Source organism: Pavona decussata, unplaced genomic scaffold (genome assembly GCF_977016875.1).
Source record: "Pavona decussata unplaced genomic scaffold, jaPavDecu1.1 SCAFFOLD_128, whole genome shotgun sequence".
Classification (NCBI taxonomy): domain Eukaryota; kingdom Metazoa; phylum Cnidaria; class Anthozoa; order Scleractinia; family Agariciidae; genus Pavona; species Pavona decussata.
Window position 1 is genome coordinate 3,057,344 of NW_028145542.1, and position 13,971 is coordinate 3,071,314.

Sequence of the window (13,971 nt, forward strand, 5' to 3'; positions counted from 1 at the left end):
TTTCTGCTGAATGTAGTGGAACTTCTCTACTATAAAATGCGTCGAAGGAAGTTACTAAATGTCGACACTGCGAATGATTTTGTCCTATCTCTCCCGTGAGTAAAGATCGGGAGGTATAAATTCGGAGAATGAATTTAACTGAGTTTTTGTTTTGGTTAAGACGTTTAGAACTCAAAGTAGATAAATTGAGAAAGTTTTTGCAATGTCAAAACAATGTAGATTTGATGAGCCGGGTAAAACCTTAGGTGTCCATGGATGCTCCCCTGCTGATGCGCTGACCAATTATGAATGCATGCTCAAAATGAAGCAGCGCTGTGTGTATTTACCAGCCGCGCAACTGACTGTTTGTTCATACGATACAAAAGCCATGCAAAACTAAAGCATAATGGCTAGGGAGCTCACAGCGCTTCAACAACAGCTGCTTACAGCGCTGGTAGAGAGCGGCCTTTCCAAAGACGCTCTGCTCAGCGCGTGTGAAGCGCTGTATGATAAACAGGCAGAGATCGCAGAAAGCGCAGTTTGCACGGCGAGTGAGGTGGAACAAGGAGACGAGCTAAAATCATGCAGCGATCGACAGCAGACTTCACCAGGCAAACGTGACGCAGTCAAAATCGAGGAAGCGCCCAAACGTATGATGACAAAAGAGACACGCTTGGAAGCGGAACAACAAATGAATTTCCTTGATCATATGCTCAGGTATGTGTAGGTATATAAATAATAATAGTGGTAACACACACATCAAACCCATGTCGATCATGGGTTTTCTTGTAGAATCCCGCAGGAAATCACTAAATCATCGTGTCCACTGTTACACTATAACCGACTTGACTAAGTTATGTTTGACAGAATAGTATATGAAAAGTTTTCATTTCTAATACGTTACTTATGCCTTGATTTTATATTAAACCAGTTTCTTGAAGAACACCCTCACCTCTGCCTTTCTTCTCCCAGAGGGCGAGTCCGCGTTTTGTGATTTCACGCGTTGCTTCTTTGTTCTCGTCTCGCGTACTTTGGTCGATGAATTGTAATTCTCTTTAACATGGCACGCGACGAAAAGTATTCTTTTGTATTCGAATGTTCGTTTCGGGTCAGTTGCTTTAATTTGTAATCTTGACTTGCTTGTCGCGTATTCGCATCGTTTAGTTTGAAGTCACGCCGAAGCACTGATCCATCTTCGCTTCACTGACGCCACCTCCCAAAAGGTGTTATCGATTTTCGATCCAAAGCTCTGTTGCAGTCGGGAAATCGCGTTTTTAAATCGGACCGTTTCAAAAGAGTTCTCACTTGTGTGAAACGAACATGTTACAAGGTCGCTTTGCATTATTTATGAAATCTACTCCCTGGTTATATTGCGCTTTGTGAATATAAAATCCGGCGCGTTAATCATTTGCTTGGATCCATCATAAAAGAAGGACAATTAAATATTAACCTCAAGAACGTCAAGGAAGTCATATTTTAGGACATGAATATTCTAGTGTATTTAGGCGAGCACTGTTGAAGCAAGGCGTATCATCGCTGCGGTTTCTAATTTGAAGTCTTGGCTTTTTTGGCGTCGCTGCGCTGTTAGGTTTCTTCATAGATTGCATAATCGTTGACAGACGAGAACAGAGAAAAAATTGAGCGTTTGGTTCGGCTTGCAACCATACGTTAAACGTCACTTATTGATCACCAGTTTGCTCAATGCAGTCAGTGATGTACTGGGAATATATGCAACGTTTCCTTTGCTTTCGAGAGAGGAATAGAAGTAGATCTGTTTTTTGTAAGCTACGGATTTTCACACCCTTTGAAACATTATCTCACATGGCCATGAGAGAATTCCACGGTCGTCAAATCGACAGGGAGCAATAATTTTCGGAGCTTATGTACAACATGTGCCGTTGTCTTAGAATTTCTATGTAAACATCTTTTTGTTTGCCTGTAAATGTTTTTATTTTTCGCGTCTCCTTATATAATTATTTCCTTCACAGTTTTAAATTTATAAAACCACGAAAGTCATTTTCTGTTTTTGTAACCGGAAATAAGGATATTTTCATTATCTAGAAAGGTCTTTTGTCTTACCAGCAATTTTAAGATTACCAATTTTCATGCATCCTTATCAATTTGAATTGAAAATTTGTTTTAATTGTGACATTTACCGTTAAACGGTGAAATTCGAAATCTGCTGATGGGCCTTCAAATTACTTTCCCAGAGCTACACAAGGTATTTGTGAATCCCTTTCTTCATTGTATTATTCTGGGAGTAATTTATTCCATTTAGTACCCTAGACCATTAAATAAGCAGGCCTTACATCATGGATTGGTACCAATCCGGTTGGCAACCTTGCAAGACTCTCAGGGGTACTGGAATTTTTCATCACAGAAATCCTGTGGTAAAAAAAATTATGCCAAAAAAAAAATGAACACTCTAAGGTTAATAACTCAAATGTTGTATTTGACTTTGCTGGCACATTTCCGTGGCTACTGATAAATTAAAGCCTTAGTTTAAAGGTCATTGTAGGTTTGAATCACAAAATAATATCTTTGCTAATGTCAATGATTTCACGCTCAACAATACTGAAATTATATTTTGATGCAAAATTATAAAAAACAAATAGCAAATTGCTTTGCATTAATTTTGTACCATTTACTAGATCGTTAAAATTTGAAATACCAGGTGTTTGCTTGACTTACCTGCAGTGCCGTGGTTTTTTATTTTGTGGTTGTATCAGACATTTATTTCACAACCTGAAAATGGCTCTCACTACATAAATTGAAAATAAAGCTACGGAAAAAAAACACTGTACTTGTCTTGTGAACCGTGACGCAGTAATTGAATTAAATTTCCCTTATGCCTGGTTGGGTTTAAAATCTAGTTCCCTATAAAAACACAAGTCTTGAATTCAGTGATCATGAGTTACATGTGCTTTCACCTACTATGTTAAGACTGACTTGATGGCTACTTGGTGAGAAAAAATACATTCTAAAATTTTGTGAAATTCATTCCTTATTTCCTCACTCCTGAGCCTACCCATATATTTGGAAAACTTCATGAATTTACAACATTTATAACTGCATGTAGTAGTGCTGACTGTTCTTGAAATATGATGATCTCCACACTAAAAAGTGAAAGGGATGCTTGCCATAGAAACTTATTTTGTTGGCATGATGGACTGGTTTATTATTACTGCCAACAGGTTCTGTGATAGCTTTTAGGACTGCTACAATGCTCTTAGTGAGATCAAAGTTGCTTTATAAGCACCCATGGTTTGCTTGAGTTTCCTCCCCCCAGTTCTTCCTGTGTAAAACTTGTTCTTTTTTTCTTGTGCAGAATGGATCCATGGCAAGCAGCCAAGATAATCAAAATGTATATGCAGCAGCACAACATCCCACAACGAGAGGTGGTGGAATCCACAGGACTGAATCAGAGTCATCTATCACAACATCTAAACAAGGGTACACCAATGAAAACTAACAAAAGAGCTGCCCTTTATACTTGGTTTGAAAACAAGAGGAAAGAAATCATAGAACGTAAGAACCTATTTAAATATTTTTAATAGACTGATTAATTAGTAAGCTCTATGTTCTTTGGGGAACACAATTCCTTTACTATGGTAAAGCTCCCAAAGTATTAACAACCCTTGAAAGTTTATCTCCCAAAATTAAAATGGCAATAAAATTTTAATAAAATCTCAAACATAGGGAGCTTCTGAAAGGAAGGACTCCCAGATATTAATAATCTCAAATATAAGCTGACTCTCTGTAAAGACGGTACAAGAGAGTGAATCAGGCCTGGCTCAGACCAATGATAATTTTATTTGTGGATGTAAAGACAGGCTATTAGAAAAGAATAATAATTATTACTGGATATATTAAAGAGAGGGTATAATTATTACAAACCAGTGGGGTGTCTACAAACCGAAGACCGAAGACTACAAAACGAACACCCTCGCTAAAACGCTTTATTTGACACGAAAACATTGAAATCAATGGGGTCTTCGTTTTGTAGTTTTGCCCGCCTCAAACTACAAAACGAAGACCCTTGCTAAAACGCTTTATTTGACACGAAAGCATTGAAATCAATGGGGTCTTCGTTTTGTAGTTTTGCGCGCCTCAAACTACAAAATGAAGACCCTCGCTAAAACACTATATTTGACGCTAAAACATTGCATTCAATGGGGTCTTCGTTTCGTAGTTTTGTCCTCCTCAAACTACAAAACGAAGACCCTCGCCAAGAACGCTTTATTTGCACTAAAACATTGAAATCAATTGGGTCTTTGCTTAGTACTTTTGCCCGTTTCAAACTACAAAACGAAGACCCTCGCCAAGAACGCTTTATTTGCACTAAAACATTGAAATCAAGTGGGTCTTGGTTTAGTAGTTTGGCCCGTTTCAAACTACAAAACGAAGACCCCATTAAATTCAATGTTTTAGCGTCAAATAAAGCGTTTTAGCGAGGGTCTTTGTTTTGTAGTTTAAGGCGGGCAAAACTACAAAACGAAGACCCCATTGATTGCAATGTTTTTGTGTCAAATAAAGCGTTTTAGCGAGGGTCTTCGTTTTGTAGTCTTCGGTCTTCGGTCTTCGGTCTTCGGTCTTCGGTCTTCGGTCTTCGGTCTTCGGTCTTCTGTTTGTAGACACCCCAAACCAGTGCTCATATATAAGTCAAAATAATAAGAAAAGAATAATAAGTGGATACATTAAGACCAGATGCTTAAACCAATAATTTCGAATACAAACTGACATAATATTACAAGCCAATAAGAAGTGGATTTGAAGACAATTTCTTAGAAATGAATAATTAGTGGATACTGTGATTGATAATTCCATCAAAATTCAACTTGAAGTGAATGTGATTGAGTCAGTTTGCTACAACATGTACGAGGGAATATCTCACAAAGAAACTTTTTGCAGTTGATCTGTCGGTAGCCTGTCGGTAAACTGTCGGTTAGCTGTCTGTCCACTGTCGGCCGACAATTTACCGACAGTCGGCTTGGGGAGCTCTTCTTCAAAATTACCTAACAAAGTACATTAGTTACGTCAGCTAGAAGTGCAACCATATATAATTTCAGTTCTCAGCTTGATAGCTTGCAAGCTATTGAAATGGATCAAAAGATTGGTTGCTACTTTAGATTTGTTAGGCGTGATTTTTTTATAAATATTATTTCGAATTAGATTATTATTGATACTTTTATATAATATACTTGTGAATTTTTGAATTTGAAAACTTTTATTGTAAAATTGCTTAATCCATCCCTTGGGCTGCAATGTGATTTTGAAATAAACTATCTCTCTATCTGTCCATGGTTATGGAGTGGAATCTATCATTTTTGTTTAAAAATAGAATACAATTCTCCTGGAAAGCGGCAAATGTCTGAGGTAGAAAGCACTGGAGAAAGTCCATCCAAGAAAACAAGAAGAAATCGCTTCAAATGGGGACCAGCCTCCACAAGCATCCTTTACCACTCATATGAGGATCAAAAAAATCCCTCAAAAGAGGAAAGGTATGCAATTATTACTCTATTGTCTTTGTGTAGTCTGCTGTCAAAGGGGTTGCACGGAGAAGTGACTTAATAGATCTATAAATTACCTAAAAATATACCCATCATACTTTAGAATTTAGTCTGATCTATTCAGCACCTTTGTGCATGCAAGAGCAATTGGTTTGATTTCTGTGACTAAAAGAGTTCTGTTAGAGCTGGAGTTAATTTTCAGTGTTCAGCCCAGTCAAAATGTTCCAGAAGCCAGTGATTTTGCCACCTTCAATTAAATATCTGCCGCCTGTTTCACACCAAAAATTAATATTATATCTTAAAAATTAATACTAGGTGTCTACTAGTTGCCTACTACTCAAGCCAAAACATTTTTGACTGGGTTGTGTGTTAACCTTTTTTGCTTGGACTGCCTATTATAACCTGGTGTTTGTGATAGTAAGGTGCCTTCAAGGTGAGAGATGAGTATGCTTACATCTCAGTCACAATGTAACAATTTTTTTGGATATCAACTTACATGCACGCTTTCATTGTGCGATGATGATGATTCCATTCACAGTCATCAGCTACTCTATATATTGTGATTTTTTTCTAACAATTTAGTGTATTGCCCACACAGACTGCAGACTCAGGTTGAGAGTTTAGTGATGACTTTAACATTTTAGTTATCTGTATCCTTTGTCCTGTAATGTACACAGACATCAGCTTGGCTTCCTATACAAGGGTGGGAATTAAAAAAAACACATGGGAATATTGAAAATAATCAGGAAAAGAACCTTTACTTAGTAGAATATGCAGAAATTAAAGGATTTATTTGAATGGCCAAACTTGAGAATTTTATCTTTGGATTCAAAAGTAAAAGCCAAATTACATCACTCCAGTTATTACTTCAAAAACAAAATGTTTGAATTTTGTTTACATTGTCCCTCCCTATCCATGTGTGCATAGATAGTCAAGCGAGTGATTTAACTGAACAAAATGCTACCTTGGGGTAACATTTAGTGGACTAGCATCCCATCAAGAGATTGAAGAGAGGGGAGGGTGGCAATACTCGATCCTAGTTACCACATGCTTTAAACTTAAAACTCATCACTGGGAAATGTGGAACAGACTTACCTAACCTAAATTTATACCTGCCAATTTTTTCTGATAATGTGTGAGATGTTCGTCTTGTCATAACTGGGATTTCCGAAAACATCCCAGCCACTTCCGAAGATTTCCGATGATTTTCCAAAGACTTCGGGACGTTGCCGAAAATGTTCAAAGATGTTCCAACGACCTTTAAACACTTCCAATTTTAGCATGTTGTGATACAGTTATGCCTTTTCTGGGAAATTGAATTGAATTTTTGTTATTAATCATGTGTTAAAGAACAACTTGTCCAGATTTGTGAGTCCAGTGTGAGAAGTTTTACTCGATGTGTGAGATCCATGTCTTTAGTCGACAGGTATGAGACACGCATAATGCGTAAGAGTTGGCAGGTATACTAATTACCTATATACATCACCTTTCAGGGAAGCATTGGTTGAAGCTTGTAATCGAGCAGAGTGCAGCCAAAGAGGTGTTCCATATGACAATGTGGAAGGGCTTGGTCCAAACCTAGTGACTGAGAGCCGTGTGTACAACTGGTTTGCCAACAGGCGCAAGGAGGAAACATTCAGATTGAAGCTGGCACTTGATGCTGCAAACTATCCTGAAACTCCTGTTACTGCTCAAGGTGGGTACATGCTCAGCTAACTACGAGAGCAATGTGTCAACTGGGGTGCTTTTCTAAATCCATTTGTCATCAATTGGTATTTTTTGTAAAGGTTTTGAAACCTGTAAAACCTCTATTGAATCACTGTTCAGGAACTTTGTGTCAAGATATACTTTTCAGGCTCAGTGAATTAAGAGGACTTCTGAGAAACAAAGTGCTAAACAACCTGTTGTTGTGTTACAGGACAAGTGGCAGTAACTCAGCCATTGGGGTCTCCAACTGTACAGACGGTGATGTCACCAGTAATCCCACCTCCCACATCTACTACTACAGTGCCGTGTATGTCCAAGGTAGCATCACCACAAGCAGGGCCTTCAAATCCAGATCCGGTTACAACACAGCAACTGCAGCAGATGCCATTGGGTGTAAGCCACATCAGCCATGGTCAGCAAATGGCTCCTGCACAACAAGTTGGGACTCATCTGAGTCAACATCAGGGGATGCCTCAGGGAATGACTGCAATGATGGGCAACTTTGTTCCTGCATCTGTACCTCCTCAACAGATGCCTCTGAACATAACTATGATGCCTCCACCAGGCATTCCTGCTCCTACTTGCCAAGTTGCTATACAGTCACAAATGATGCCGGTTTCCAGCATGGCTAATCACCAACATCCCATTGTGCCAGGTATTGGTCAAATGCCAGTTATTGTGTCTGTGCAGCCAGGGATGGATGGATTACCACATGGCATGCCACATCTCCCAGAAAATGTTACACAAATGCCTGGAGCACCCCAACTAGTCCAGATGCACCCAGTTCCCATGACAACACTTCCTATGGTGCCATCTCTGCCACAAATTACATGTAGTGAAATGCCATTACCTCCATCACTTCAGCCAATCTCTGTGATGTCACCCATGGTGCAGATGCCTCCTGCACAGACATCAGTTCCTGTCAGCATCCCATCAAACGGTGGCAATATGAGTGGCAATATGAATCAACCAGAGTCCCCAATTTATGAGGTGAAACTGGATGCTTCAGTTAAAGATGTGGTAATTGAGAAGGCAGAATCAGTGGCATGCAGTACCTCATCTGTTGCTAAAACTAAAGAACAAACCAAGCCTGATGGACTGAAAGTGGAAAATGGTGATGATGTTACAATCATAGCTGAGAATGTAACGGTGACAACTGAGGGTGAAGAGCAGAGCAGTGAAGCCTCAAAGCTGAGTGACGATGGGCAAAAGGATAGTAAATGTTCTAAAAATACTCAAGTGCAGTCTGTAGAGGGGACCTCTCATCACCACGGTGTTAGTCAGCATAATGGAGAAAGGTAGTGATGGTAATTCAAGGCTGTCTTCTCCATTGGCTGAATTCTGTGGTTTAATTTATAAGGTTCCTTCACATTAGGGAAAATGCAGTTGGCTAATACAAGGGAGCATGTGTCAATTCATGACTTTTATTTTAGAGGTATTGAGAGTTGCACTGCTTCTTAATAGACTTCTTAGCCTTAAGCCTAACCTGAACAGCACCCCTCTGATGTGCTAAAGCTTCTGTAGCTGATAAATTAAGTCTGGCAAAACAGCGGCATCTGAATCTGTTTGGTATGTGTGGCAGTTTTAAAGTGTGGTTCCAGAAAATATCCATACCTCCCCCACGGAGAGGATTGGAAATTCCAGAGGGGTGGGGGGGTCAAGGGTCCAGGAAATTCCTGAGGGGGGGGGGGGGGCTGTATCAATAATATATTTGTTTTTTTTGTTTCTTTTTTTTCAGACTGACCGGTATGTTAATTTTTTCGTTTGTTTGCATTTTGCTCCTGAGCCACTGACGCAAAAATAAATCTTGCTCAGCACAAAATGAATATTTTCATTGTGGTTCGGCTTGATTTCTGTCGCCGCTCGAGTCCAGTCATTTTCCCGAACAGCGGCTGGTAAGCGAAGCCCATGTTGTGGAAATAAGGCGAGTAAATCCTGTAAATTACACTCGCTTAATCTGCCTCACATATTTAACTAGATACTTCTGTCACTTCGAATTATATCGTCTCTGCTGGCAGACATTTACGTCGCATTTTTTCGTTGCCATTCGCCAGCATGAAAAATATTGTTTTAACTGAATTATTGCGTTATCAACATTGAACTACAGTGACTGTAGTAATTTGCTGATCACAAAATTTTCACTGTTTTTGCAAACGCCAAATGCAATTTTTCCTCGTAGTGCGAACGGGGCCTTATTCACACAATTTGGTTTACAGAACATTCCATCGTGTCATTCATGTGCGCTGAAATGTTTCGAACGCAGGCGTGCTGCTTGCAACGTCATTTTCCGGCTAAACTTTGAATGAAAAAAACCTAGTGTAAAGATTTTCTAGCTCTGCCAGGTCTCCAGAGTAGGCAGTGTACCATAGTCAAACAGTCATAAATAAAAGAAAACTTATCAAGTTCCGTAATCGGCGACATGTCAAATTTTGACCGTTACACGACGCTAAATAATGTCGCGGGAAAAGATTGAAATACACTGTACGCAACTCCGACAAGATCAAAGATGGAAGGTTTTATTTCGTGACACAAAAATAACAGTTACTATAAAAGAACGTCTTGGAGAACCTTATCTCATTGGAAAACATTAAAAACAGCGGAATCTTCATTAAAGGCCAAGAAAGATTAGATTTTCCATGTAATCTGAGACATATTCTTTCTGAAATATGTAAATATTTGGCACGGAAATTTGATACTGTTTTGATTGTTTTGTTTTACTGGTGCAGTGTAAAGTGTTTTTTTCCCCAGCGCCCTTGAATGTGAACTTGCATTTTGATATCTGTTCGTTTATATTGAAGTGTTGCTGTTTTGTCAGGATAATGAAGCGGAATTGGTTGTAATGAAGATATGATTTTTGATAAGTACGTTACCACGCAACTTCTGCTCATATGTTGGTCACAGTGTATGGTAATTTACTAGAAAACACACGTTAGCATTAATAATAATAAGCTTATTTCTTGCTTTTACTAGAAATAGAAATATTTCCAGGAGGTGTGCGGAAAAATTGGAATTTCCGGAGGGGAGGGAGTGTATTTTGTGGGCTGATTTTGGAAAATCCAGAGGGGAGGGGGGGCCATACGAAAAATCCCTTCCATGGGTGGGGTATGGATATTTTTTGGAACCACACAATTAATTTTCATGCAGCAAACAGAGTGTTGTTTATTATGCAATACTGGTGCAGTGGCAGATTCATATGCCACTTTTCTCATGTACTAAACAACTTTTATTGCTCATTGTTAATTATTGTGTGAGAAGTGATGAGTGGAGCTTTAACGGCACAAATGTTCTTAACAATACGTAGTACATACAACAATACAAAAATGCTAAAAAGGACTACTGCTTGGTTCTTGCAGATCTTGTCTTTAACCTGATAATTCACAGCCGGTACTGTGTTCTTTTCTATGGGAATGCTTTGGAATATATTTTATTTGATTTTGAATTTCTAAGTAAAATTACAGGGACAACTCATGCGAAATCGTGCTGATAAATTTGCTTTTCTCTAATAATGGCTTTATGCTGGATTTAGCCATCTAACTGTACAGAATTCTTGTATTTGCAAGACAGTGAGAACTGTTTACTGCACCTAATAATATTTTTGTAAGGCATGGTGAATTAGTCCCACTCCTGCTCTGTCCAACTACTTGGCCACAGTTGTAAATAGTCAGCTGCTCTGCCTCCTTTGAGTTGTAATTTTTTTATCTGACATGTTTGAATTGTCAATTTGATCATTTGTTTCAAGGGGTGGGGGTTAGAAACCAGCTTGTGGTGGCTAAATTCACTTCCACTTCAAGCAACACTTTCTTATTTTGTTTTTTAAAGTCAGTCCAGACTGGAATTTAAATGTGTTACATTCAGCACGTGAGTGGAATGGCATCTGGAACAGTCCCTATGTGAAGTTTGTTCCTGTAGGATCAGCTAATTAAGCACCTAATGATTAATTGATATTTTTCAACAATTGTAAATACAGTGAGTCATTTTTTGCTGTCAAGTTAGTGTTGTGCGTATTTCATAATTTTCTGTGGCTGGCTCACAGAATCCTAGATTTAAATAATGTTCTGTGACACATTCAAAAATTCTATTTACTTACATTAAGTATGAAAAATGCTCAGTTCAATTGTCCAATGGAGAATATTTTGATCCTTTAATGCATGCATTTTATTCATTCGTTTATTGGTTAGAGTAGAAATATTGTCACAGAGAGTAATATTTGATTAATTTTACTATTGTAAATACTAGGGAATTCTGCCAGAAAGTAACATGAATTTAATAACCTGTTACTGTTATATTGAGAATGGAATTACTTATTAGTGATATAGATTGAAAATGACTGGAAATACAGATTATTTATGTTTATTTTTAGCAGATTTTGAACAATTTACATAATTTATTATTAATTAGTATTTTTATCAAATGATAAGTAAGAGGAAAAGAATTCATGGTTTATCCAAAAGAAGAAATATATTAGATATATGTCTCTGGCACTGCCAAAATTACAATGCAAACCAGTGGATTCTAGTGATTAAGGGCCTCTTCATATGATCCCGGTTGACCGGGCTAGCCCGCTTACCGAGATCTCGCCTCATTCCTATTTCTTTTGTAAAAAATTCGATGTGTTCATATGAGAAGGCGGGCCAGCCCGGTTACCGAGATCTCGGTCTCAGCGACCGAGATCTCGGGAGCCCGGGACGAAAAATTTCTCATATGAACACGGTATCCCGGTTACCGGGATGAAGTCTATAACCAAACATTCGCGTCTTAGAACGGATAGATTTGATTATTACGGCTCATTTCTGGGATGTTCTAGTTCAAAATAATTCCTTTTCGTAGAAGAGATAAAGATATTATACTTTTGAGGTTTGTAGAACCGATAAAAATGAAAAATTCTTGCCGGGCTTGTTCGGTAAATGTCACGCTCGATTGACCGCGTCACCACTTTTCATCTCGGTAACCGGGATGAAATTTCCCATATGAACGGACTGCAAAATTCATCCCACTTACCGAGCCATCCCGGTTACCGGGATCATATGAAGAGGCCCTAAATTTATTCTTTTCATATTTTTAAATAATTGATCAAATGTTATTTTCCTAACCTTGATTTATAATGCACAAAATTAAAGAAATGATTAATGTTAAAACCGTTCCAAGCAAAACATTTTTTTAGTGTAATGGTAAATCTATTGTGTTAGTTTTGATTGAAGTTGAATTGAATTGAGTTATTAATTAACCCATGGAGCAAGGTGTAACGACTGGTATCATCATCATCATCATTATCATAATTCCTGTCTGTCCTGGTGGAGAGGCTTCTCAATCCGATTTCTCTCCCAGGCTGCATCCTCTGTTTCTCTCCAAGCAATCAATAATCGACTTCATGGGCTAATTAAAATCAATAGATTAAATTACTTTTACTGAATCGAGTGTACTGTTAAGGAGTACTACTGTATGTTTTGCGTTGATGACTTTCTCAAACCAGTAATCTTGATTTTATTTTAAATTTAAAAAGGAGAACTTTTATTTTGCTGAAATGGTTGTCTGTTCTCTGAAGACAGTAGTTAAACCACAAGGGATACCCGTGCATAGCCAGCACCCGCATGTATTTTGTAGTCTTACCGGAAGATTTTATGGTGTCTTTCACAACATCTTTCCGTACCCACTGAAAATGTTAGGGACTTTTAGGGGCTGTTTACATGGAGGGAGGAAGATCCTAGAGGGCGGATCATCCTAGCGCCATATTTTTTCTCTATTCAGTTTACATTGAAAAAGTTGTATTTTGTCCTAACGCTAGGATCTTCCTAGAGATAGGATCTTCCTAGCTAAGAGATAGGAAGATCCTAGCCCCATGTAAACTACTTTTGCTCGGAAGAGCCTTGTACTAGGGACAAAAAGAACAAACATGGCGGCAGCCGGGCGTTCAGCTGCTCAAGGCCGAAAGTTATTCTTCTTTTCCTTCTCCACCTGGTATCCACGTCGGCCGAAATTTCTGCATGTAAAGCAAACGAAAAGTTTTTCCGCCTTCTAGGATCGCCCTAGTGCTAGGATCTTCCTCCCTCCATGTAAACAGCCCCTAAGAAACTACGACGGCAACGCCAACGAAAACGTCACTTGAAAATCTAAGTTCGCGTTACTTTAACCACTTTGCGATTATTCCAATAATCGTTCAACTTATATGTGACCCCCTAAGAAACTACGACGGCAACGCCAACGAAAACGTCACTTGAAAATCTAAGTTCGCGTTACTTTTACCACTTTGCGATTATTCCAATAATCGTTCAACTTGTATGTGACCGTACTATCCAGTATAAACAGAACAGGTGGGAAAGACGTTCAAGCTGAGATGGAGAATGAAAATTTACCGTCGTAAGCTCACGTTCTCCACAAAACCTTCAATTTGGTCATTTCACGTTGTTTGGCCGAGTACGGCGAAGAAATGTACCAAAATTTAAAACGCACGTGCAGGACCTTTGTTTTTGCTCATTAAACCTATTGTTTTGAGGCGTTGTCGTTGCCGTCGTTGATGCTTAAGTTCCCCATTATTAAGCCGCACCCAAACACGTTTGGCGCTTTCGACGTATTACCCCGCCCCCTCCGTACCCCCCTTACAAAATGTACTGCTGGAAAGGGTAAGGGTTGTTTGCTGTTTTGATCTTTCAAGGTTTATGACAAATATCCTGCAAACTGCAATGAACAAGTTGACCTTGTTGCTTCCGGCAACCATATGACGTCATAAGCCAAAATGGCGGCGCGCTGGAAATTTAAAAGCGAAAATTGATATCCAATG

At 38.8% G+C, this 13,971-nt stretch overlaps 1 protein-coding gene across 4 annotated transcripts; it reads left to right on the forward strand.

The window, feature by feature from the left end:
- The first annotated feature begins 65 nt into the window (after window positions 1–65).
- LOC146468989 (uncharacterized) lies at window positions 66–11,713 on the forward strand. Of its 4 annotated transcripts, none has more exons than XR_014867360.1 (6): window positions 66–696; window positions 3,308–3,507; window positions 5,321–5,480; window positions 6,983–7,185; window positions 7,408–8,785; window positions 10,341–11,713. XR_014867360.1 is itself a non-coding variant. In XM_085124042.1 (6 exons), the coding sequence occupies exons 1-5, from the start codon at window positions 386–388 to the stop codon at window positions 8,496–8,498; spliced, it is 1,965 nt and encodes a 654-aa protein (XP_084980168.1). In that variant the 5' UTR covers window positions 66–385; the 3' UTR covers window positions 8,499–8,516; window positions 8,572–8,848. The 4 variants fall into 4 exon arrangements, 2 of the variants coding, with proteins under 2 accessions (XP_084980168.1, XP_084980167.1); XR_014867361.1 differs by having other exon boundaries at window positions 7,408–8,769; XM_085124042.1 differs by lacking the exon at window positions 10,341–11,713 and having other exon boundaries at window positions 7,408–8,516; window positions 8,572–8,848.
- Window positions 11,714–13,971: the final 2,258 nt, after the last annotated feature.